General features: G+C 39.2%; 1 protein-coding gene and 1 long non-coding RNA gene across 2 annotated transcripts; one reads left to right on the forward strand and one right to left on the reverse strand.

The window, feature by feature from the left end:
* Window positions 1–6,714: 6,714 nt before the first annotated feature.
* PGM2 (phosphoglucomutase 2) lies at window positions 6,715–24,673 on the reverse strand. The gene is made up of 14 exons (XM_083835703.1): window positions 24,201–24,673; window positions 20,006–20,173; window positions 19,064–19,170; window positions 18,658–18,742; window positions 17,965–18,048; window positions 16,276–16,469; window positions 14,907–15,096; window positions 14,024–14,121; window positions 12,371–12,551; window positions 12,151–12,244; window positions 11,130–11,259; window positions 8,381–8,570; window positions 7,572–7,705; window positions 6,715–7,324 (listed from the first exon to the last, which is right to left on the reverse strand). Exons 1-14 carry the CDS (start codon window positions 24,255–24,257, stop codon window positions 7,222–7,224), a joined length of 1,815 nt encoding a protein of 604 aa, XP_083691829.1. The 5' UTR covers window positions 24,258–24,673; the 3' UTR covers window positions 6,715–7,221.
* LOC310899389 lies at window positions 23,638–26,688 on the forward strand. The gene is made up of 2 exons (XR_014584255.1): window positions 23,638–23,904; window positions 24,743–26,688. It is a non-coding gene; the product is annotated as an uncharacterized lncRNA (long non-coding RNA).
* Window positions 26,689–27,773: the final 1,085 nt, after the last annotated feature.

Genomic DNA, 27,773 nt, shown 5'->3' on the forward strand with positions numbered 1-27,773 from the left:
CATGTAGTAAAAATATGGTATCTGAGAACCTAAGAAAAAAAATTTAGTTTGACATTTGAAACTTTTTATAATAATTTTATTTTAGACTATTTTGCTTTTTTATAAAACTAATTTAAAAATCCAAGTAATAAAAATACTATGAGGTACCTAAATTGATACAGAAAAGTAGGAAATAGGGTTGTGCACCGTCTATTTCTGGTTTTAGCACCTTTCCCGGGGCTGCAAGATATGGTCCACCATCCTCATGATCCAACAGCTACACTTTCCTGTAGATAGGTATTTGCATGCTGTGTTTGAAGAACAAAAAGATCATTCTGTCTTGGACATCTGTGACACATTTACCCAGGATGCAGGAAGACCACTTTGTTTTCTTCTTGGCCTGAGTAGAGTGTTTGACCTACTTCCCATGAAAGTTTCCTAATGATGAACCTCAAGGATACATTGGACAGCATTCCTTCTCCCTATTTCCTGCTGAAATGGTAAACTTATGTAGGAAAAAAAAAAAAGAAAAGTTTAATTTGTGAAAATGAGAAGAAAACCAGAAGGGGGTCATATGTTCAAGTCCCTGAGAAGTAAATGCTTCCACGTGTTCCCGGAACACATGTAATGTACCAAAGTAGAATCTCTGTATTCAGGTGAAAGCCCTAAACACCAGACTTCCTAGTTCTGTTCGGTTTTCTGAAACAGCAAATCTTTATGTGTGTGTTTTTGTTGTTGTTGTTTTTTCCTTCAAGACTAAAGAAGAGAAGCATCTGGTCGTTTGATCCCAGCTGAGGTAGGTTTGTAGACCAGCACGAAGCAGATCAGTGAAATTTAGGCTGAATACATCTGCACAGGGGGAGAGGCAGAACTTTGGGCTGCTGTGATTGTGGATTCACCCTTTGAAGCATGGCTAAGCAAACAGGAAGTTTAAAGTTTCCACCCAAGATGCTGCTCTGAAAGAGCTGAAGTTCCTGCACAGTTAGCCAACAGTTGAGCAGTAACAATTTGGATTATGACTTAGAAGGTGGGTACCTATGCTGTGCTTAAATTGCATTACAAGTGCCTATGCTTTCCCCCTGGGTAATCATATTAATCAATTTCTAGTGCTATTATATAAAAAAAAAAATGTTGAACTCTTTATTTGTGATTTGTTTCGTGTGCATCTATTTAGTACCTCATTAAGGACCTGATACTGTTTTGTAGTCGTTTGATTTAAATGAGCTCTGGGTAAAGTACTACATTCTTGTCCAATGACAGTGTATCTCCAGACACTCTCTATACATGGTCCCAGACATTCCATAAACAAAATTTATTAGAATTTATTATTTATTATGTCATGTTTGCCTGTTTAATATTCTGTAAAAATGCATGACAGCAACTTCACTCGGTGGTTATCTTCATAGACAAGAGGCTTTCAGTTACCACTCATCATGAGTAAAGAGTCATGAAAGAGCTGAGCGACTGTTACAGATCCTGCCTGCTGCCTCTGTATTTTTGCCCTTTCAGATTTCATGATTAATCCTCCCTCCCCTTCACTCCCATAAATACATCTGCAAATGACTTACCAGTGATTGTGTGAGCATTTCAAGCTTTTCCTTTTGTTTGGAAGCTGCTGTTGCTATGCCACCATCATTTGTATTGCGTTTTATTTAGGTGGATGTTAGGAGATGATTAGATAGTTTAATAGGCTCATCCCATTATGCACAATGTTCTGGTGCTGCGTGACCTCATTTCAGTGACCTGGCAATCGCTATTCAAAAGAGAAATGTTGGCTTCCACTTGGAAGTTGGACAGAAACACTATCCTTGATGAATTTGTGTACTTACGTAGTACAAAAGATGTAGACTACCTTTGATTAATTTTGTGCTTGTGGGCAGAGAACAGTTTTGTCGGTGATTATTATTTACAATTAATGTTTATATTTTACATAACGTGTGGCATCCAGGTGCCTTCCGCCACGGGATCCTAAAAGTCCCTAATCTTGTAAAGATTTATGTCGGTGCTTAACAAACAGTCCTGCCCTGTTTAATGTCACTACTCACAGTGACTGTTAAGCTAGGATATAAGGTTTGCGTATCGTTGGTGTGTCAAAATAAAAAGCACAAGCACTAGAACTTTGGAAAGCAATAGCAAGCAGGAAGTTTATGAAAACGGTGTAAACAAATTAGTTACAGATTTAAACATAAAGTTTACTGAAATAAAAATGAAAATAAATTCAAGGGTGGTTTTAAGCTGTGACTAGTAAACAAACGAATAACCTTCAAGTGAAGTGCATCAGTCTAGTCTCGCAGCATTACCCTGCTTTTATTCTTGTGGCAGAGTTGTAAGGACCGTGGTAATTTCTCCTTAGTCAACAGGCATTTCCTCCCCACCCCCACAGGCACGATTTCCTACTGGATCAAATGTTTACAGCTGGTGTTGACTTTCATTAGAATGATGAGTATTCATCTGTTAGAAAAATCAGGCTCATTTTACATGCTTTTGGTAACAGGGATATCTCTCTCTCTGGAAGCAGCCAGGAGTTCCCTGACACTTGGGCTCCGTCCAGGCTCCGAGCGTTCTTTATTCCTGTCCTGGCAATTGCCATTTCTGGATAAAACATTAGTGCCTCTGCTCCGAGTTCAAGGGTGGTTGCTCGCAAATTACATTTGTCTGTTTTTTAATGACTGCCCTGGGACTAATCATCTCTGTATTGTCTAAATTGGCTTCTTGGTTACTTTACACACCCCTTTGATGGAGGAATTAGCGAGCTGTGAAACAGTTCAAGCTCAGCGCCCGTTCCAGTGCCCAACGCTAACTGCTCTTGGGTGTGCTCCTATTGCTGATGGTGCAGTTCTTTATTGCAGCTCTAGATCCTCTTTCCCTAATGCAAGACGGAGCTGGTGAAGACCCCAGCAACGGTAAGTTTCTTCTTGTAGTTCTGTAGTTCATCGTAATTGTTCATCAACCCAGTGTTTTTTAATTCCTCCTCCCCCCCACCCCCAAGAGGTTTAAACTTCTGCTTTGAACAGAGCAAGCAGATTCTTTGTCCCTGGGAAGACAGAATGATACAGACACGACCATCATCTTGACCATATCTGTACTGCTTCTGAGGATGCTCTAAAGCCACCTAGAGGCTGTCCCAGTACAGGCTGGTTCGTTGCTGGCCCTGCTGCCAGCCTTTTAAGACCCTTGCAGAGTTTTCCAAGTGCAGCCCCTCAGTGTCCATCAATCATGCACTGATGGTTATCATAGACCTTTGGGGGATGTCTCTAACGGCCCTTTTGCAGCTTGCCTTATCCCATATTCACCTGCTCTGTAAGACCTCCTGCACAACCTAAAAAAGGGGTTCTCAGGCTGATACCTGTAAATCAGTCCCACTGTGCAGAGATAACCAGCTTAGGGGATCAGGTAGGTGGAAGATGAGGACGGAACGAAGAGGTTCCCCCCTAAAGGGCTGTGACAACAGTGGCAGCACCATCACGGTGCCAGCGGAAGTATGACGGCAGAACCAGCTGCCAGCCACCCACCACAAACATCCCAGCACACTGCGGGACTGCCTGCCTACGGGAGCTGAACTGGCTGGGAGATCTCAGGGCAGGACAGACATAGTAATTAGCATGTGTAGCTGGAACCTTGCCACATAGACTTTCCCCAAATAACAGCATCAGCTCAGTAGAAACCCAGCCTGTCACGGGAAGCTGAGCAACAGAGCTGACCATCTGGATCTCCTTAGCATCCCTCAGGACCGAGGCACCTGGCAGACTCAGGCCAAGGCTGAATACAGATGGTTTTCCTAGAGAGAGAAAACATGAGCTAAAGCCAGATATGTGCTTGGCATGTAAAGGCAGATGTGAAACAAACACACCTCTCTAGCCTATGTAGATATTCAGATAAGCACAGAAAATAATTACAATAAATAAAAAAATAAATCAGGACCTCTAACCCTACTGTGTTCAGATCTTCCCCATGAATTTAGCAAAGTGTCCTTTGTCACATTCTGTAACAAAAGGAATGCAAGACTTGCTGCCTTACAAGTGAAAAACAAAAAGCAGCTCAGGACTACAGGCTTGTACAGATCCACAAGGCCCCCCTGCCTTGGGCAGAGCTCTCTGGCACCCAAACGTGGGGCCCCACGTGCCCGGGGGTGTCACCAGCTGAGCAGGCCAGCAGTTGTGCATCCAGCCACACTGTGCCTCGAGGCCAAACACAGCCAGGCCAGGATTGCCACACAGAAAGAAACCGGAGCCTTGAGGGTGCTGGAAGATGGCACACACCCCAGACGAGGTGCGGTTGCTACTCATCTATCTTGTGGCAACGGCACTGCTGCTGGGTGGCCTGTCTTAACGCTGACCCCCAGTTCACAGGGGTGACGCTGAGGCTGGATTCCAGAAAAATGCCAGCCTGAGGAGCACTGAGCACTGTCGGCTAACCAGGCAGCTAGTGCTCTGCCTTGGGAGCTTGGGCACGGCCGTTTGCTTTGAAGGTCAGGATGCAGTGCAGCACAGGAAGCTGTTTTGCAAGGGTAGCCCGTGGTTAAGCCACACGTTAAACTCTACCAAGGGCGAAATTCAAGTACTGGCCCAGCATTCACCCTTCCACTTCCCTCGTAGCCAGCATCTTGAACTAGGGCCCCCTAATCCTGTTCTGGGGCTGTGCACTCATGTCTCCCCCTCCTCCCCCCTAACCTGACATTGGGTGAGAGAGTAGTGTGTGTCCCCAGCAGGGAACAACCGACTGGGACCAGGCAGTGGTAGATTACCCAGAATTTATTACTCCTGAAAGAGCCCATCACAGCTACAAGGGGGCTAAAACAGTCATAGCTGAGGATGAATGGCGCATGCACCCCTTCCCTCATGATGCTGAGAGGTTTCTTGAGCTCTCCAAAGGTTCTTTTGCAGTACCCAGCTGCACAACTAGTGCAATCTTCTAGCTGTACTGGAGAAAAGCAAGGATAGAGAACCTGACCTCGGGGAGGATAATAAAGCAATAGAGTCTTGCATTTACAGAAAATATGTAGCTATGGTTGTAAACGTATTCAAGTCACAATTTACAGTTACCAAACCAGTTTCCATTTCCCCCACAAGCTTTGTCTGCCTACCTATTCTGCCGGAAGTGATGGTGCAGCTGAACGTAACACCTTACATCAGCCTTTATCGCATTCACCCAAAAGACAGCATACTTTCTAGGGAGGATGTTCAACATAGAAAGACTCCTACCTGGAATGGCAGTGGGAACAAAATACGGACAAGTTAGGAGAATCAGGTGCCCCTATCTTGCATTTTGCTTCTTATGCTCCTGCTCTCTTCTTTTAAATAGAGGTGTAATAGAAAGCAATAGCACGTTGGAGCTATTTCCCTCCAACTTTGTTTTCCATCTTGTGTACACAGTTACCACATACTAGCTCAATTTAATTGTTTACTCCCTCTATTATTAAAGTGTCTTTAATAATAAATAAAACTTTTCTGCCCCAAAGGTCAAGTGGAAATGGACTGGTTATCAATTAATCTATCAATGAGTGTCAGGATCTTAGGAAATTCTACTTCGCTTTTGAGAATCAGTTCAGATTTACACTTTCAGCACATACGTGAAAAAAGTCTAAAATCCTATATATTTACTTTAAATCCTTAATTTGTCATTAGGGTTTATTTTCAGAAGGACGAAACAGTAGTAGTTGATATGTGTAGAAATTTCACACTGAAGGCTGATTGCACTCAAGTGAATATTGAGACTCCCTTTACAGTTATTACTACAGTCAGTAACCCCTAGGGTCCTATTTAGGAATATGGATTGCATTATTCAAGGCACCAAATAAACATATATCAATAAAATCATCTCATTTTTGGTTTACCATAGGAGAAATGGAAACAAATAAATGGAGGGTGCGAACAGGTTATTTGCACAGAAAGTGCTTACTTCCTGACTTCCTACTCTAAAGGACTAGGATTCAATTAACAGTATGCACTGTTTCCTCAATATTCTTATTACTTTTTTTTTTTTTTAAGTTTATTTTCTGTGCCACACAGCTGGACCTCAGTATGACAGATGTAGATGCTGGCTTTGACTCTGTACAGCCAAGAAAAGCTGAAGTGTCAGCCAAAGAACACAGGGACTACTCCTTTCTTTGTACCCTCTGATTATAACTCTAAAGAGTATAAGGCGTCACATGTTAGCTAAGATGGCAAGCAAAGAAAAAGGTAAGTCTGGGCACAGAATGACAGATTTGACTCCTGATAATTTGCTAAATTTGATCTACGCTTGACCTAGCAGCTAGTCAGTGTCATGGGACAGCACAAGTAGTTACGGTGAGGAGGTTTCTTTACCCAAGATCACACCCAAGATGTACTGGGGCTGTTAGAGATACACTGATACTCAGAGCAAGTACTGAAAAATGCAGAAAAAAACTATATTAAAGTTAAATGGTAACCTCCACATAACCATCTTGGACTCTGCATGTGCAGATGACTGAATGAAATGAAAACTTCTGCACTAAATTCAACGCGCAGAGTTATGCAGCAAGTCATGTAGCATACAGCAGGACAGGACCTGACGCTGGGGTACGTGTTGAATGAATTATGCTTAGATCAATGAGGCAACGGAAAGGTGCTGTATGCAGATACATTCTGTCTTAAAATGTTCATGGTATTGAAAGGTTCATTTTGCACTTCTAAGGAAGAAAAGTTTAGCACACTTAGCATCTCCAACCTGGAGTTTGATATGTAGTCCCACAGCAAACAGAAGCTTTCCAGCAAATTCGTGTGACTTCCTTGTTTATTTGGGCAGAAAACTCTCTCTGAAGACCACTATTTCTGAAACAACTGCCCCAACTTTTCCAAAGTTTCACCACAGGCTTTCAGGTCTTATTAACAGGAGCACTTGCTTTACAAATCTAAACCTAGACAGAGTTGCATAAGATTACACACATTTAAAAGAAATAAAAGTTCCCCCAAAACAGGCTGCATTTCAGAAATCAAGATATTACTTAGAGTATTTAATTAAACAAGTATTGTTTGAAATGCATTCAGAGACAACTTTTTGTTCATAAGCTGACTGGCTTTTTTTTGGTCCTTCAAGGGTAGACATGCTTCCCCTCCAAAACAAGATACTACATTCAGGAGTATGCAGAATGAATCTTAACAAGAGCAGAAGTCTTTTAGTCTGTGTTCTCAGATATTTGGTCCTAAATATCCTTACTTCTTAAATAATGCATTTCTAACACTGCCAAAAAAAAAAAAACACTATGGTAGTATATTTTCTATTTTACTCAGTCTTTCGCTGAAGATTATTTTTTTCTGGTTGAAAGAAGTGTTTTTCAAGAGCATTGACCAGTTCATCTAGTTCCTTCTTCAATTGCTCGACGTCACTAAAAAACAAAATCCACACAAATACAGAAAACGCTGTCAGAGTAGAGAAGCTAAAAAGAACATTTACAGCCTGATGTATTGTTTTAGACAAACATTTCCGATCAATGATAAAAGTATATATACTTGAGTTCTTGAAGTGACTACAGGAGTAGTATTCAATAATGAATAGCCCTTTCCCCACCAATGCAATACAGAAAAGCCACTCAGCCCCTACTGCACAGCATTTACCCCTGTAAGTGACAATACCTGTTTCCAGGAGGTGCACAAAGTTCAGAATAGTATTTGATTTTGGGTTCTGTCCCACTGGTTCGCATCGTGGCCACTCCTCCATTAGCAAAAGTGAATGTAATCATTTGGCTACTTTTACTAGTGGGAAGTATCTAGAAATAGTAAGAAGAATATATTTATATATATTTAACATTTAGAAAGGGACTATACTGACTTCAAAACAAAACCCACGACCTGATGTCATATAACTAATACATCAGCTAAAATTAAGTTTTGTTCCATTTTCTTCAGCATTGTGGTCTTGTGACCACAACAGGCAAATGACAGCTTTACCCTCAACCTGGTAGTAAAACTGCTGCTAAATATCACTGCTGGGTAGCTTATTTCAACTCTAGTCAACATTTTAGCTGCAAACAGGAATTGCTCTATGATGAGCTTCCCCAGGAGGAAAAAGAAACATGGCTCATGGAAGGCTGAGGAACCCCAAACCACATCTCAGCAGACTGTCTAGCTTACGCTTACAATAAATTAATGCAAGACTGCTGCAGCACTACAGCAAGACCCTCCTTCCTCCCTCCACAGACAGCCACCTTGGAGAGTAGAGAAAGAGGGGAGATGGGGAGAGAGAGAAGGAAGAAAAAGAAAAGAAAGGAAAAAAGAAATCAACCTTGATTTATTCCCCACCAAAACAAAACAATCATCCCAAACGTAACTCATCTTAGACTCAACATTGAACATAATGTGTTTTAGAGTATTTCTCTGTAGAATATTTTTGGATGTGTTTGCACATACATACACATGATTGTGTGTAATAAAAATGCACTTACAGCTTTTTGATCTGGCTGGCTGCTGTCATACCCAGTAGTTAGATCCCTTATTCCAGAAACTTTAAATCTACCACAAGATTTTGGGTATGTGTTTTCTCCATCATAATTCCTGAGGTTGTCAAAAAGCTGTTGAATCACTTTAGGATCGTGACAGATGAAATACGAAGCTTTGGTAATATGGAGGCCGTATCTGTGAAGACATGGTACTAATGAATTGAAAAAGTAACGTTCCTGTTAGAGTCGTACACCACACACATTATATAACCCTCTATAAAGCAAGAATCTATACTCATGGTCACGCAACTGTGGCATAACTTCACCCCATTACACTTTTTAAAAGGCTTTGACACCCTAATAGCCCTATTTTACACACTTTAAGAGGGAAAGGTCTCTGCACAGAAATTTCCTTAATGATCGAAAATGAGAAAGTTTACTTTGAAATCAGAAGGAAAAAAAAAGAAAAAGGTGCCATTATTGCCTTGAGAAGATCTAAACACCACAGGAAGAGAAACGAATATGTCTAAATAGGTCCCTTGACTGGATGCTAGCTGACCTCTTCTGAGTAAAAGTAATTCCAGACCTTTTCCCAATCCAACTTCAGAGGCTGCTCTCCCATTAAAGTCTTTCTAACTAAACTGTTCCCAAACATCACCTCTTTATGTTATCTATTTGCTGCCAGATAATATGATGCAGAATCTGCATTAAAAACAAGTTGACTGATAATACAGACTTTTCTAAACAGCACATTATTGGAAAGCATACAAGCCTGGGCTGCTGCTTTAAGTGAACTTTTCCTAAAGATGAATAGTTGTAGAGTATCCTTGGTGCCAGGGAAAGTCTGAAGGGCAGAAGCTTTCGCTAACACTAGGATGTTCATGCTAGAAATCTGGAAGGCTTTTAAAGTAGCAACACATTTATACCTAAACTGAAATCTTGAATGTCAATAGTTGTTAAATCAGTCTTGAGAATCCAGCAAGGGAATTAAAAAAGCCTATCCTACATTTGAAAGAAGTAACGAACCTGTTAGGACTGTGTCCTTTTCCTGATCTACCTTGGCTTTGAGATGAGGTAACAATGAGAACAGATCCCCGTACTATACCTCCAAAATACAGAGTAGAGTTTCTTCTGCTTCAACAGCAGTTCACAAGACAATCCTGACCAGGAAAAAAAGAAGTAAAGGAGTAGAAAAGTGGAACACTATACTAGCCACAAAAACAAGCAAACAAAAATAACCCCAAAGCAAGACAAGAAAAGCCCCACAGTTACCAAGCATCTGTTAAGAAGACAGATTTGTTTTCTGATCTGTAGCTTTTCCATGAATAGTGGCCATGCACATTGACACGAACAGTCTCACTCTGAGGTGCATCTGCAGGCTGCTTTTACGCTAAATAAGCTATAACTTTCAGAGGCCTCTTCAGTGGCTATGAATACAGCGGCACTGTGCCATTGCTAAGTTCCACTCAGCGACATTTTCTGATTCTGAAGGCAAGCTGAAGCAGGTGTTTGTTTACTGAATGAGCATTTAAAAGAGCACGTCAGAGAGTCTAGAGCAACTAGCAGTTAAGGGAATTCCCAAGTCAGATACTGTATTTGCAGCTCTAGGCATGATTTTCTCTTCCATGTGTTTGTCTTACTGTTTCATGAACCCACCTAAACTACCATGTACAACAGCTGATAAATTCCACAATTTATGCATTGGTTTTGCCACCTGATTCCTTCTTAACTGGTTGTTAAAACAAGCATGTCTAGTACTGCACACAAATGAGAGCTCTGAGGACTGGTGAAACAAGCAGCACCAAGGCTAGAGTTTTCCATGAATCTTTCTTCAGGTTCCACCAAAGCTTTGTTAGTGATGCTACCAGACATAAAGAGGTGGAAAATATCCACCAGCCTGTGCTGCTCCTTCCTTTGTAACTACAAACCCCAAAACCTTGTAAGAAACATGCCCTGCCCCATGAAATCCAATAACCATCTCAGCTCTTGATTTCTGCAGGTCCTAGAATATGTTACAACGAGAAGTAGCTCCTAATATTGAAAGCTCTCTGAGGGACATCCAGCTGGATACAACAAATAGAATCAGTTATAGAACTTCAGCTGAATCAGCTCAAATATCAATATTCAGGAGCAGAAAGACAAACCAACATATATCATTGATCCAAAAATGAAAGACAGAATGATATAGTATAGCTATAGCGCCATCTAAAATTAATTTAATCACCAATAGCCCTACAAGCAGGACAGAAACAAGCTGGCTTCAATGGGTAACGTAAATATGCCAGAGCTACTTAGGCACGCTCTGCCGTTAATGTTTTTGTACATCTAGTACGTTTAAGCAGCAAGAAGCACTATGAGCTCCACAGTGCAACAATACTACTGGGGAAAACAAAAGAAAGCAGACAAAAAACTCCAGTCTTTTGCACAAGAAAGAGCCCAAGAGCAGAACTTCTCAAATAGAGGGAACCCTTCAGAAAAAAAACAAGCAAAAATGCTATGAAAAATCTCATTAACAGATTAAGAATTAGAAAAGTAATTCTTTTAATAACTTAAAACTACATAAAAACAAGTCATACGTGCATTCATACCCATGACACAGGAGAGCTTTCTAGATCACTGTTACCATATTCCTGTACTACTGTACAGTACTGTACTGTACTGTACTTCATGTACAGTAGGTTACTATCAAGTCCTGTTAACCAATGTATGTGTCATGGAGAAAATCTGGTTATTGGACAATTATAATCAAACTCACTCATCATAGACTGCTTTCAGCTGCTGAGACAAAGACATATTCCTGGTTGCCAAAAAGCTAGCCATCTCTGCAGTTATAACAGCAGCGCTGACACCATCTTTGTCCAGAACAGCAGGACAGCACATATATCCTAAACAAAGGAAAGTTTAATATATATTATTTATATATTTGATTGATTTTTATAAGGAAAGTAGATAGTATGGGATAGAGAAGTAGCACTGGTGGAGGAGGGGAATGTAAGAGGTGACATTGTTCAAAGGAGAAATGTATATTGCCATACTACACACATTTTAGAATTAAACCAAAAATTTTTTCAGCATAGCCTAGGATTTGAAAATTGTTTACCTTCTAATTAGCGTTAATTTCAATATTCAAAGTATTTAATGAATTTTCAGCACTTATTTGTATCTTATCTGTGCCACGTGCTCCTGAGTACTTTTGGAACTCTCATAAAAAGAAACGCACACTACAGCAAAAATGCAAGTATGGCGCTTTCTCTTAAATGTGAGTATCCCTACATAGTAGCATATGTTAACACTGGGAATTATCCATGAGGTAGTCACATTTCCTCTGGTTTTCAGGCACTGAGATACTTAAGAAATTGTATTACATCTTTACAACCTGTCTCACATACTAATAGCTTTTATCCATGTCTTTCCAGTTTACAGGTATTGTTTGGAGGAGTTTTTACTTTCATGTTTAAACTTAAGTGTCAGCTACACATACTCAGCTTGAAATTTAAAGAAATGTGGTTGGTTTTTTTGTTTGTTTTTAAATAGCTTGTAGGGAATTTGCGGTCCAAGTCTACATAGCCATTACTGAAAATATATCCACCTAGTCTGCATCACCATACCTGGTGCTAAACAGAGATTAGGACTGCATACTAGTAATATCAATCAGCCAAACGGATCATATCAATTACTCCTATTAAGTTGAGGCCATTTGGCTACACAGCTATTTTTGGCAGTAGTCCACTTTCACTATTTTACAGGATTCTAGAACGCAATATTCTCTTTCATACCTATAGCCTCTTCAAACGCAAAAAGAACAGCTTTTCCCTGATCCATGAGCTGCTTGGCACGGTTCCCCATCCACTTAAAACCTGTCAGTGTTTCCTACAGCAGTGAGGAAGAAAAAAAAACACGTTAAAAATAAAAGCAATGTTTGACAGAGATAGAGGACACAAAACACCGTGTAGGAAAGCAAATAAAAGGATATAGAATAAACTTGTAACAGCTTACCTCAAAGTGAAAACCTTCCTTTAGTGCAATTGCTCTCAGGATTTTGGAAGAAACTGTACTAGATAACATGTAGACATCTTTGATGGCACAAGCATCCCTATTCTGATTTTTCCAGCAAGTGAAGATCCACCACCCCAAAAGAGCTCCCAGTTCATTTCCAGAAAACACCTTCCATTCACCACTGGAGAAAAAAAGAAAAAAAGTATATGAATTCAAAGGACAGTACTGGAAAAAATCTAGAGGTTCTTCCATACATGAATACTAGCAAATAAACCCACCACATTTTAATTCCAAATAACAGTAACGTGACATTTTGTATCCATTAAGAAAAAAAAAAATCTTCCCCAAAGAATTCTGAAATTATATTCTTCCTCAGTCATACGTATCAGCTTATGAATTTATCCAAAGATGAAAGTGATATTTCCAGCATATTTTAAATTAAAAAAAAAAAAAGCCAGTAGATACAAATTAGAAAAATCAATGGCACAGACATGAAAATACAATTCTCAAACGATCAGTAGTTTTCGTCTACTTGGTAACAAATACATCGATCTGTCATTAAGGAAAATTGGAAAAAAAAATCAAATAGTTTAAAAATATATACATTAAAACTGACCCATTGTTAGAACAAGAAAAATTGAAGGGAAAAAAAAAAGAAAAAAACAGATGTCAAAATTGCCCAAAAATGCCAATCATGAAAGGGGACGGAGGAACTGTCAAATTGGCAAAAATGAATACCTACAGAAACAGTACCTGTTGTGAAAGAGAAGCAGACTCAGTCTCCTGCATTTACTGATGCCATCAGGCACTAAGCAATGCACGGTAACAATTAGCCTAAGAGAGCTGAGAAAACGTGCTCTAGCAGGAGTTTGTGTCAAAGCAGACATACAGATACTATGGAAGCCTACATTTGTATATGATTAGTGTACAAATAGCTGCACTGGAATTTGGAAACGATGCAGGACCAAAAGTTAGGTGACAATTAAGGGTTGCTAAACAACTAGCAAAGAGGCAGTTGAATGAAAGCACCATACTTTCAACTGTGGTAATTACAACAAACTTAAGAACCCCTCCGAGTCTCTGGTAGTTATGTTTTTAGACAAAATAAAAAATAAATAAAAAAAAAAGAGTGGTTTTCCATTTTTTTTTAAACCCATCATAACCAGAACAAACTAAAGCTTTTTATGTATCTTCCTCAATGCTGAATTGCCAACTGAGGCCAAAACCAAGGATATTCCAGCTAAAATATGGAAACAAACCAAAAAAAACGTGAAAGAAACACTGCCATCTTTGAAGGTGGTACCAGATGAAAACAGGTTATCTGATGAGCAAAATGGATACTTGCACTGTCTCCTTCTCCTGGGCTTTTGGAATTTGTGGATGACAAATATTTGAGCCTGAAACCAGTTATGCAATCACTGAAGATACCTTTCAAGAAACCATTTCATGTTTTGGGTACCAAGGACTGTTGCCATGATTTTATATCTCTCTCTCGTGTGTAAAAAAGAATGAGTTCATTCATACTACATATTTCTGTGTCTTAGTCCAAAGAAAAAAGACTACTGTGACTATTCTGCAACACAGGTAGCCAGAATACCTCAAATCTGTCTGACCTTTAAGTCCCAAATGGTTTGCATTTATTTGTCACCATACCTTTCCTGTTTCTCAGCCACTGCAAGTCGGTCAGCATCTGGATCATTTGCTAAAATGATTTTTGCCCCATCTTTTTCAGCCAAAGCAAAAGATAACGTCTGGAAACAGTAATAAGCAACATCAGAGAAGCATTAATACTCCCAAATAACATTTTTGCTTTCTTTACAGACTTTAAATAAACTTTGCTGGTTTATTTAATCTCAAACACCCGAAGTCATGATGTGTGTCTACAAACAAACAAAACAACAACAACAAAAAAAACACTACCCCAACCACTTCATTTACATTTAACCAACTCACAGGATATAAGCCTGGCAACAGTTGAGCATGAGCAGGATATTTAACTTCACCTATATCATTCCAGTTTTGTAGCCTGATTCGAAAGGTAATTATATTCAACAGGGTCTTTAATAATTAAATGATCATACTCATATCAGAAATTCCAGCCTCCTAATGATCAGGATTGCCACTGTGGTTTGAGAACAATTTAGTCTTTGTATTTCAGATGTAAACAAGAAGCTTTCCAAAACTGGGGGGTAAAGATCTTTTCTTTTTATTTATTTATTTTTAAAAGGAACTGTATTACTTTGCTCTGTGTGCAGATGCTGCATATTCTGATAGATAGCAGAACAAAGTACAGTTTAAAGTTACAGCTAATTATTACCTGACTGGTTCAAAGAGAGTTACGAATTTTAATGAAATGATACAAATGAATCCTTGATAAACGTAAAGATATAAAAACAGAAATAAAATAGATTTTTAACCAATATTTATAACCATGACTGCTGGCAGAAGGGAGACAGGCAAGTTGCTTGACAGACTTTGCAACTATTAATGTATATATATATTTATAAATATTAATAAGTAATATATACATATTTACCAGAACACCTTTGCCTTCTTCAGGATTTGGATACTTCACTGTGGGAAATTCTGGATCAGGATCCTTCTGCTCCGGAACAGCAAAAGGAGGTCTAAGGTCAAATGCCTTGAAGGCCAACTGCACAAATTTATGACCTACACCATGCACGGAAGTATGAACAAATTTCAAGTTTGTTTCCTTGTTAATATTCCTGAAATAAAACAGATTAAAATTAAACTTGAATATGGCAGAATATTCTATATGAAAATTCACTATGTTTGGGAACTGATGTGACTCATTATTCTATAGCACGGTTAACATGAAAAACTAAAGGAGGTTGCTTTTTAAAGGTAATGGCTTCAAAATTGGTTTAGCCACATTTTTCAGCTCTGAAAGTTATTGTAGATATCTAATGTTCTGGTACATGGAAACCACTGGACTAAGAAAGATAGTACACTCCATACACCTCAAAGGAGGTGAGTGGAAAACAAATACAACTGACTAGTAAGACTCTAGTTCCCCAAATCTGACATTTAAGCCATCTCCAAAGACTGTGAACACAGTAAACCTAGAAGAGCATGTCTCATTTGAGCTCATTCATTTTTATAGATTACATTGCTAAAAATGTGAGACACGTAAAGGCATTCAAACTCCTGAGACATTTAACTCCTATTCAGAAAAAAAAGCAGCATTGTTTCTCACTTAGGCCTGCCTTTCTAGTAACATTGACTTAGCTTTTAGCACCAGTTACTGGTGACTACTGGTAGTTAAAATTTTGATGCAAGTAGGCAGATTAACAGGCTGTTGCTTATCTAACACACAAATTGATTCTACCTGATAATCACGAAGAGAAACATCCACTTCATTTCGTTAGGTGAAGTTTATGCTGAGCAAGTGACAGCAATACACTGGTGCAAGGCTTCCGAGGTTACCAGGAGCACATGCAAGGCTAGAATTATACAGCAAGATCTTCTGTCAAAACTGCCTGAAAAGCCTGGTTCACCTCCTCTCTTAACTGCTCATTTTAAGGCCGTGATTCAACAACATTAAATTGGATAGTCAGTGCCAACCCTTAGCTTGCCTCTAGCTGCACAGAATAGTCCCAATCTTCCAGCAGCATTTGGCTGATGCATGGCCACACTAGTCCAGGGAGAAAATATAATCAGAAACTAACTTTTGCTGGGTTAGATTTCTGCCAGAACAACTTCATTAACTTGCTTGCTATGTCACAATGCCACTGCCAGTACTACTGCAAAAGATCACAGGAATGCACAGACAGAACTGAAAAACACAACAGAATTGTGGCTGCCCTGAGTTTGATCAATTTAAACTGCCATGCTGACACACCAGATGGAAAATCCCATACCTTAGCAGAGTTAACATCAGTTACCTGTGAAAGCACTGTTTCTGTATGTCTTTGAAATATTCCTTATTGACAGTGGCATACGGGTCATGAAGTAGCACGCTGCTGTCAATTAGTTTATCATCCCAAGCCTGAGGCCATGGCTCTTGATTCTCCTCAATAGCCTGAGAAATTCCTTTGTCGTGAGGGGAAATGATCTGAGCACCATTTTCCCAGTAAACCTAAATGATAAATGTGGTAAGAGAGTATTTTGGTCATTAATAATGTAGGATAGCTTTGCAATTTTCTGTTGGCTAAGATGTATTTGATAGGATATTACAGTAAATTCAACTAAAGTATACCCAGAATATTTCTCTGTTCATATTCCCAGTGTTTCCTCTCAAACCCCATTTTTGTTCTACAAAAAAAAGCTATTATATTTCATCAGAGCATACTGAAGTTGATAATGAAACACAAAACGAGGCTCAGCTCATTTACTGAGAAGATTCAAATATCAGTCTGGCTGCTAGCCTTGGAATTGATGATATTGAATTCCCCATGATATTTCAGGTACTTTCCACATGATTTTGAGATATAATTGTTATATATAAAAGAATTCTTTAGAGAAAATAAGTGTCAATGAAATGCATTTATCACGAAAAACATTAAAGAGAAAGGCACAAAACCCTTGTAGCTGCCTACTGCAGCAGCCTTGCCACAACAGCAAGCACAAATTCAATTAAGTTTCAAGATGTTCATTACTTTAGTCCTCTGTTGTTTTTTTTTAATCGCCTACACATCCAACAGCAGGCTTTATGTTTTATGTATAAACAGAATTATGTTTTAATTTTTGGCAGTTGTTTGCACAGCTCCTCCTACTGATGGTTTACAAACCGCAGATTTAAGGAGAGATACCTAACAGCATCTGGGTCATGTATACATGTAGCTAAAATAACAAAAAACATCAACAAAAATTAAATTAATTTTAAAAGTAATTGATAAAATATCCAAACGGATGTGAAAAAGCTATCAAAAAGAATACATGAAACATTAAAAAAAAAGCAATTCAAACAATAGGACAAGAAGTTCTGAAGCAACAGGCAGCAAGAAATCCTCCCTGTTAATAGCTTCTTTTTCTAATAAAAAGACAAAAAAGATTTCCTAACCTCCATTTTTGTGTTCTTAACCCAGCCAGTATATGACAAGTTCAGCTAAGTGATTGGCAGACATGCAACTCAGCCATGTTTTTTTTAGTGAAAAACAGACTTCTGTCATTTGTTTCTTGAAATACTAAAAAAAAAAGGCACACTGATAATTGCGTAATTTAGCAAAACAAAAATACATTATATGAAATTAATGGAATTCAATCAAAATGATTTGTACAAGGAACTCATTGTGTTCAACATATTTTATTATTTGTATTTGTAAAGGTAAAGACATCTTTTTAAAACCATGAATTGGAGGAACGACCAATGTTTTTTGAAAAGAGGTCATTTAAAGTATTCCAAAAGTTCCAAAACTATACTTACCTTTCTGCTTTTTAAAGCTAAGATATTGTGTTATTACTCACTACTAGCTCTCAATACATATGTCTAGATCAGAGATCTCAAGAATCAAACTACCTATTTGTTTGGTTGATAACATGATAGGAACTATACACAATAGTATTAGTGTCTCTACATGGAAAAAATTACTAAAAAGCAACCAAAATCCAGAAAATAGATCATACAGGTTTACCTTGTAACCATTATCTTGTTTTGGATTGTGGGAAGCCGTAACCATAATTCCAGCACAAAGCTTCAGATGGGTTACTGTATATGGCTGTAACAAGAAAAGGTTAACTGAAGTTGAATATGAAAAATATTATACGAGGTTTTATTCTCATTCTTATGAGAATACTTCCATACTGCTAAATAAAAAGGTCAGGATATTATTTCTACAGACTGACTCCCTAAAGCAGAAGCTAAGCACTACTTGATCCACTAGTGTGGTACAACCTTAGTCCTTGCCACTTTGGTCACGGCACCGAGTCTCTCGGAGTTCAAGAAGCATTTGGACAGCGCTATCAGACACATGGTCTGATTTTTGGGTAGTCCTGTATGAAGCCAGGATTTGGACTCAATGATCCTGTGGGTCCCTTCCAACTTGGGATATTCTATCGTTCTATTAAACTAGAAACTATGAGATGTCTTCTACAGGAAATATGCCTGAAAGCGTGAATGAATACAAACATGGCCCATTGTCACAGGTATTCTACTAAGCTTCTTCAGTCTACTGCTGTGGATGTTGTAAACCACATCTAGATAAACAAGCATAAGACAAACTGCAGTTAAGCTTAAAAAGCCAGAAGTGGTTTGTCTAGTTTTCCGTATTATTTTTTGATATCGTACAGAATTTGTGTGTATATAAATATGTTATAGAAAAACCTACCACAAAAGGAGTTGGTGTTATATCAGAGAACAGATAAACTGGAACTCCCTGGCTGATGAATGTATTAGCAGCAAGTCTTGCAAACCTAGTTAACAAGAAAAGAAGCTGTGGAAATTTATTCCTTTTCTCATCAATTAATTTCCTAGAATTCACAATTTTTTCTCCCCTCACTCCAATTAAAAGATAAAATAAATCCAAATATTATATGCAACTCAAATGCTTTCACTCCCTATTCCCAATGGACAAAACACGACTATAAAAACTGCTTCGGTATTAAGAAAACAAAAATACTATAAAGCCCTCAAATTAATTCATTCTAGAGAAAGAGAATATATTGTTGAAGTAGTTATAAGACCATAACAAACCATGTAAGACATCTACAAAATAGTTAGTAACTAAAAAGTACCTTTTGCTACTACCTCCACTTGAAAGATGGGCACGAGCATCAAAACCAATCACAACTCCTCTCTTTTTCAGGTCACTGAAGTTCTTTTCAAGGTATCTGCAAAATCCCTGAAGACAACAACAAATCCACTTCATTAGCATAATCATAATGTTTCATATATCATTGTATAAAGACAACCACTAAAATGTTCATATCTTAAAAAGATAAGCACACATCAGCTCACTGAACCACACTGCAATGCAATTCATCTAGGACCAATAAACACCGGTACCAAAACCTTTCAAATCAATATAATGAAGTTTGACAGCATTTAAGCACTTTTCCAAAAATGAGAACCAACTCCAGAAAGAAACACTTAACACAATTAGGCTGAACTGCAGATTTTGAGAAATGATTTAGTTCTTTTAGGTCTCAGATGAGGAAGTGAACAACTGGCCAACATTTCACTTTCTGAATTGAATCTCATCCTTAATAACGACACCTCTTTAGGGCACCATCAGTCCAGGCAGCAGTAATTTTAAAGACTAACCTACTTTAGTACCTACATGTATGCATACATATTCACTGCACTTCTGTAAATTTACATACAACATGCACGAAGTTTAGCTGAATGCTGGCTACCTTCTTTTTTGTTGGTTTGTTTTGCCGTTGTTATGCCAGGACTAACTCATCCTTAGCTTAACTAGCTGTGTATGAATTTAATTGCAAATCAAATCTGGAAGATAACTTATTTTACCAGCTTAAGAGCTTCACTCTGCATATTTTTGGCGATCAGCACTAAAAAATTATTTAAATAACTTCTGAAAATTGGGAGAACAGTAAAAAAAAAAAAAAACACAAACAAAAAACTTGTACTTCCACAGAACGACCATTTGCTTGTTGTGAGGCCCTTCCATTCCTACATACACCCAGCTAAATGAGATAATATGATGAACACAATACCTGTGTTGTCTGGATAATAGTCAAGTCATTCATGTGAGAAATTCCTGCTCCCATGGCAGCCCTGAGCCCTGCTGTGCCAAATTCCATCCGCAAGCCAAAGCATTTCTGTAGTTCTTCCACGTTTTCTTCAGCAACCAGTTGCTTCACTATTGCAGAAGTTTTTGGATTCTGCAGATAAAAAAAAAACAAAAACAAACAAATAAAAAGCATTTCTAAAATATCTGAATTTTGTGGGGTTTGTTTTTAAACACCCTTAAGCTTCTTAGCAGAACTGACATTCTTCCCCATGTTCTCTACTGGATTACTACAGTATTAAAACCGCACACCGCTTCAGGAACCCAGGAACTTTTGCTACATATTCTGAATTTAAAGTCAGTACAATTTCAACTATTCCTTATTTATCTTTATCTCCTTAAGCAAACATGCTGCCTTGGCAGCACCATATATATCAATTAGGAAAGCGAAAAGATTTCCAAGATGTCAAACTTAAGTTTTTCTTGTTTTAAAACAAACCCCAACCTTTGCAGTTCAGAGAATTTTTGTTATCAGAACACAATTACTCTAAAACTGTCAGAAAATAAGATAGGCTCATGACTAAGAAATATGACTAAGAAATATTACTTCCACAGTGCTGTGAGTTAGAAACAAACAAAACAACAAAAAACACACATAGTTGTCTGAAGGTTGGCTAACAAGAAAGAGCAGTAACAAAACTAAACAGACTGGTCAGAAGATAGAGGTAACAATTTACACAAAATATATTTCTGAGTAGTGTTTGTGAAAATATATTAAAGGTAACACTCAAGATGAAAGCTTGGCCGAATTCTTAAACACAGTGACTGCGCAGAGCAGTGATGTGCAGTCTCATCAGGCTTGTTATAACCAGTGAAAAGTTTCTTTTCTAAGTCTTCCTCCTTTTCTTGGTGTATTACTTGCATGATACAACTATTACCAGCTCTTTGTTTCTGGAATTAGTAGTCTTGTATTTCCCAACACCTCAGTAACGTGGGATTTGTCAAGTTTAACATTAGTTTGCCTCCCTGAAAACTGATGAGCCAAGAGGACAGATGGCACACTCCAGCCACTAGGCAACGGCGTTATGCAAAGAGGCGGCATGCTCCGCAGGTTAGTCACGGCACGATTACACACACTTTACACTGGAGTACAAAGATTATTATTTCCAAATGATCATAAGCTTTGACTTCTGGTCAACCGAATGACCTCATGAAAGTCACAGACTTTACTATTTCCTGGATAACCCAGGCATGCTTAGAGCAAATGAAGGCATATCATCCTGGGCAGAAATAGATTTTTTTTCCCTGCATCTCCAGAACGTGCTGAAGAACATACACAACAGCAGTCATCTGAGTAAACTTTCATAAAAGCGTGTAAGTATTCTGTGCATCAAACTGAGACCACAGTTTGAACACCTAATGAACAAACCATGTTTTTCTTAGACATCATATTATGCTTACAGATTGTGGATGCCTCCTGCCCCAGTCACTGCACCTGCTGCTGAAGGGCAAATGTGATAGTTTAAATAAATACTCAAAAAGCTAATAAGGCTTTGCTGCAACTAAGCAAACTATATAATGCAGAATAAGCTGGACTCATTAAAGAAAAAAGTTGTTTTTCCCAGGTGCGATAAGCAATTATGTATCCCTGAATTACTGACTTCCAGTTTAAGAATTAGCAATTTACCAACCCAGGAGTGCTGTAACTGAACCCTCCTTGTAGGAGACTCAACTTAATTCCGATAACTTGATAGAAAAAGCTTGGTTGCTTGACTTCAGTTGTTTGGGCTATCCCCCCGCCCCCTCCATCAGAAGCATTACAAAAATATAATGGTAAAACTTCAGCCAAGCCTGTTTCATATAGACCCAGGGTTTTTCCAGAATTACTACTATAATTGTTTATGGCTATGTTCTCCTAAGAATCTAATTTTTTTTTCCTCCCCTCTTTTTGACTGTACATACTGTTGTTCCCATTTTATTTCAAGCCTTGCAGAACTCTAGGAGCATTATAATGCCAGTGTATATAGTTAGGGGAAAAACAAACAAACAAACAAAAATAAACCAACTTTTTAAAAGCAGAAGAATCTCTATAAAAGGACCCAATTGTATCTGAAGGATGAAGTGCTGCTTTTTTTCATTCCTCTTTGGTTCTCTCTTTTTTCTATTCTCAAACAAGCTGGATAAGATTATGAGAATACTGATGTCTGACTACAGCAGCAGGTGTTATAATACAGAATTAATACCCATTACTGCAATTTGTTTAAACATCACCTTGTTACACACGAGTTATTTATACTAAATGAAGGCCCGAGAGATGTTTCCTCAGTGCAAAAAGTCCTCTCAAGGTTTTAAAGTAGAGGGACAGCTACCGACTAAACAAGTTTTGTTTGTAATAAAAAGAGAAGCTACCTTCTATCCGTAATTTTATGTTTGATAATAGAATGAATGAAAAATATGATACTTATGTAATGAATACGGTGATGAAAAGAGCCTGGTAATACGCACAGTAATTGTTACCTCCAGTGAAGTCAGCAGGACCATTTCCACGCGTAAGGGTTTGCTCTTGCAAACTATTATTTTGCAAGAAACAGTCAGCTTATCATCATTAAAAATTAACTTCTCCCTTCAAATTCAAAAGCAGTCCTTCCCATGGAGGTGTTTTTTTTTTTTTTTTTTAATATCAGAGCAAATGGACAAGGGTTATATCAGATTAGGCTGTTGCTCAATGCAAACACGGTAGGAGCTCCCTGAGAAATTAATGACAATACCTTCCTACTTTTCAGCAATCTGCAATGAGGTATTGCATACTGGTCAAATATTACTGCAATCAAAGACGCAACTGTTAACAAAGAGCTAACCTTCAAAAAGGTAAAGATAGTTCAAGGGATGCTGAATTTCACAAGGGTTTCACAAAATAATTGGAATAACCAATTAAAATGAATTGATTAAGCAGAAAACTGGAATATAATTAACAATAGTCAAAGAAGTTATTTTACTGAAATAAAGCACCCTTTAAAACCAGACTGTTTTCTCTAAAATTAATTAAAAAAATTTACACAGAACCTGACGTAATACCCTAACAACTCTGAAAGAAGGGCTGGGATGGCAGTGCAGCATCATTAACAGGAATAGAGCTGTCAAACAATCTTTAAGGAAGTATCACAACAAATTGGAAGTACTTCCAATGATGGCCTTTAGAACCTGGAAGTATTTGTTAATATATGTGTGTGTGTACTTTATGTTTTCATTAATGGTCTTGAATAAGCAGAATACCACCTACCAAACAAATATGTAGGTTACACAAAACCTATACAGTATTGTACAGTGATAAAAAAAAATAAAGGGCAGTCACTGAAAGCAATATAAGGGAGACAAATGGCCAACATGTTCCACTACAGCCAAATGAACAAATTTCACATACAGGGACAAAAAATGCAAACCACATATAGCAAATGCAGACCTGAATCTTAGTGGGAAATGCAGCAACAAGCAGCTACATAAGCATTTCCAAAACACCCCCGTAGAACATAGAAACAAACAGATGATTTTACATCTGTGTACAGTACTACCCAGATTAAAACTGCAGACGGAGAGATGTTTTAAGGAGTTTAAGCACCTTCCCAGGAACAGATGAACTGCGTACTAAAGCGATAGCAGAAAAAGGGAGAGAAAGCGCCAAGGCACCAGACCGCCGTGGAGGTTGAGGTTCAGCCGTCACGTTACTGAAGGCAGGGTCGCCAAGCGCTGGCTGCCACTACCACGAAGCACGATGATGCCTTCTGCGTTTCCTGGTCCTTTCGAGGCAAGCCTTTTTGCAAACAGCATTTGAGCAAAGGGAAACATGGAGGTACCCGGAGGTTTTAATACTTTGAGACAGACAACACGGCAAGTCATCCTCCCCTTGAGCGTTTTACGTCTAGGGACCTGTAAGAGGAGAGGTTAGGAACAACGCGGAAAGGAAATTCAGAGAGAAAGCAGAGAAAGGCGTGCAGCAGAGGCTGTGTCAGAGGGGGCTGCTATGACCGGGGCAGGGTCCCCACAGCGGGACCGACAGACAGACAGACAGCACCCCCGTTGCCTGAACCCCCAGGAGCCCATCGCCTCCCTCCCCGAGCCCCCAGGAGACCAGGACCCCCCTCTCCGCCCCGGGCCGGCCTGGCAGGGCCCCCGGCGCCCCTCACCTTGTCCCACAGCAGCCACTGCTCCGCCGCCCGCCTGAGCGCCGCGTCCCCGGCCATGATGCCGCCCGGCCGCCTCAGCCTCGGCCGCCTCGGCCGCCTCGGCCGCCCCGCTCCTTCCCTCTTCCGCGGCGGGGCCGGGCCGGGCCGAGCCGCCCCAGCTCCGCCCCGCCCGAGGCCGGGGTCAGGGCCGCCATGTCGCGGTGTGCTCACCCGGCCGCGGGGGTTCAGGGCCGCGGGGTCGGGCTCGGGGCTTTCAGCGGCGCTTTCGTGCGTTGGGTGCAGAAATGGGCAGGGTCCTGCGCCTGTCAGGGAGGGCAGAGCCCCTAGCCAGAGAATAGCAAGCCTTCCCTCGGGGAAATGCGAGCCGAGAGCTGCCTTCGCCTGCAGGCAAGGAGGGGAGCAGCCCGGGGGCTCCGCTGCCACTGCTCCCCCCCGGTGCTCACTCCCGCACGCTCCAGGGACAGGAGTTTCGCACAAGTCGGGGTGAATCCTGCAGTGAGCCGACCCGCAACTGTTTGTTTTTTGTTTTTTTTTCTCCTTAGTGTTTAATCTCAGACTTTGGACAGCACGCACCCAGCAGCATGACTCCAACAAAGCCCCTTCCGAGATACCGCCCAAAAATATCCTGGAGAATTCCTACTCAGTGTTGTGAGACGGCTGCTAACTCCGTTCCCACTCTGTGGGACTCAAAATCCCATTCGCAAAAAGAGCCTGTTAATTGTGAATGTTATTCCCATTAAGGAATACTTTTTGTTTGTGAATACATTTTCTACAAATTAAACCGTCAAGATTGATCTGCGCATTATCTGCCAAAACATGCATGATTTCTATGTGTTATCATGTATACTATAAATCAGATATTAATGGCAGGTAAGACCAATAATAAAAGAAAATAGACCAAATATAGTTAGAATAATGAGTACTACTTTTGTAAATTTTGATGTAAATAATAATTTGTAGAGGTATTTGGAAATCTTTCAAAGTTCGGTAGTATGTTACCAGAATGCATGCAAACAAGAAAAATCCTACACATCATTTTCAAAAATGTTAATGAATATCCTTCTACACTAGAGATCAATATAAACATCAATTAAAATACCCTTTTGGAAAAAGTCTGAGACGAAAGATCAGTTGAACCCAGCAGAAAGGAAGGCAGACAAAAGTCTGTTGCTTCACTGCTTTTGTCTGCTCTCCTCTAGCGCTTTGGTAATGAACCTTTGGCAGCAACTCCTGTGGCCAGTTTGATTTTTTGGGACAGAATAGCCCAGAGCACGCTGAACCCTCTTTCTTGCATAACATGACACCTGGCATCAGCTTTCCAAAGTATTAATGGAGAAAGCAGTCTGATTGCTGAGTTTTAGGGACAAGGCACTTGCTGTTCAAGAGCTTTTCCCTAGATTTTGTCAACCTCTGTCTGCATCTGAGCCAGACCGGGTGCCACGTAATTCCAGAGAGTTGAAAGGAGTGACAGAGATTTTCCTGCAGCTGGCTCAATTCTGCAGTACAGGCCAATGTCAGGGAAAATCCCTGGGGATGATAGAAATGCAGTGTGTATCACTGATGGAAAGAGGTCCTGGGCAATGCGATGGCACTGTGAAGGTGACGTCTAGGAGGAAGAGCAGACACCCTGGAGCCAGGAGCCTGACTTGCTGCCAAGTCCTGAATCTGAACTCACATGAAGGATATAGCTATTCAGATGTTTTCCAACAGTATTTCAGTGGGAACAATTTGAGCATCCCCCCGTCCCACGTTTAAAAGGATGAGGCAAATGAGGAAGTGGCTGCCCTTTGTCAAAATAACACTGAACTTCTCCCATGCTTCTCAAAGGCAGCAGACAATAACTACAGGGAAAAACAGCATTTGTGTAAGTGAAGAATGATACATTAACCAAGACTTTGACTCTGCAAAGCCTTCTGTCAAAATACTACAATTGACCCAACTGGAGGATTGGTGGCAGACATCAATAGATCCTCAGAGTGTCTCCTTTTTCTCCTTATAGCCTCAGTTTAACTATAAATCAAACATTTTCTTCTAGAAGATGGAGGAAAATGGCCATCAGGATTTATCACATAGCATAGGTTCAGCTGTGTCACTGAAAATCCATTTGAAAGTCCTTGTCTAGTACCTCCTGGGACTGCTCTGAACAGAGTGGATAGAACCACTCAACTTGCCAAGTGCATCACTCCTAAAAACTTAATTGTCTAATGGGATTAAAAGATGCTGAAAAAGGAACAGTCAACTTCTGATGCATTTTCTCCTGTGATTAACATCATTTTCATGCAATTAATACAATCCAAGTAATTTCAAAATATCAGGCAATCTAACAATCAGATCCTTCTTAGTGACTTTTCCCAGAGAACAAATTTCCAAGAAAGAATTAGAAAACCAACAGTAATTCATGCGAACATGGAGATACTGGGTTATCAGAGAAAAGATGTATTTGTTTGACCACAGACTGAAAAAAAAAAAAAAACAACAATAAATAAAACCAAGTCATAAAGGATGGTGTCTTTTTCCTCTCTTTTCTCCAGCTGTTACCTAAAACAGTCAAAGTTAGCAAAATGAAAAAAGAAGAAAACAACTCAAAAAAACAACAATTAAAATGAGTAAATTTGCTGACCTGATGCTCTCCAGGAACTTCAAATACTGTAGCTAATTTTACTTGCATCTTCTTCATGTGGTCCCATTACTAAATTCAGCTTTATGCTAAAATTTCATTGGAGGACTTCATAAAGTTCTTAAAGCATCCCTCTTCACTGATACATACAGAAGCCAAAAACTTCAGATGAATAACGGATTTTGTAAGTCAGGCTCTCTATGATTCTACCTGTACAGACTTTCTACATCATGCATGAACTCAACAGCATCTACTTGTTAACTGTGTTTTTTGTTGTTGTTGTTGTTTGTTTGTTTGTTTGTTTGTTCTTTAACTGACACCACAGCAGTAAACTGCTTTATTTAATTTGTAGGCAGGGAGACAGATTCTGCCATTAAGAAAAATGAGTAAAATGATTGATATTTTCTGGCACATTTTGAATTTTGTTATGGTTTTTTGTTTGTTTGTTTTGTTTAGGGTTTGGTCCAACATTTAGAGAACCAACAAGTCGTGTCTTGATCAAATAACATAATTTATTTTCAAAGAGTGTCAGTCAGGGAACATGCCTACTCCCTGAAATAATAACAACAACAACAACAACAATAATAATAATAAACTGGAATGAATCTAAATCTCCAAAATCACTCATGACCCTGTCAGCCTCAACACAAGACATCTTTGGATCATGTCATACTGTTCAAATCATACTTGACTGAGTGACTGCTGCTTTTGGTACATTTTTTTTTCCCTCTTTTAGTAAAGTAGTCTGTCAGAATAGTCTTTGTTGTCAATCAGAAGAATAGGAATCAGTCTGCAACCTTTTGAAGAACATTTAGGCATAGTAAAAGGACATTTCATAGGGAACCTTCTGTGCCATACTATGTGCCATACTATTTGGCACATGCTGAAACAATATGAGAAGTTACCGGTTAACTGGAATCAATAATAATTAAATAAAAAATATCTATTTGTCTATA

The sequence above is a fragment of the Anser anser genome (assembly GCF_964211835.1).
Source record: "Anser anser genome assembly, chromosome: 4".
NCBI classification, from domain to species: domain Eukaryota; kingdom Metazoa; phylum Chordata; class Aves; order Anseriformes; family Anatidae; genus Anser; species Anser anser.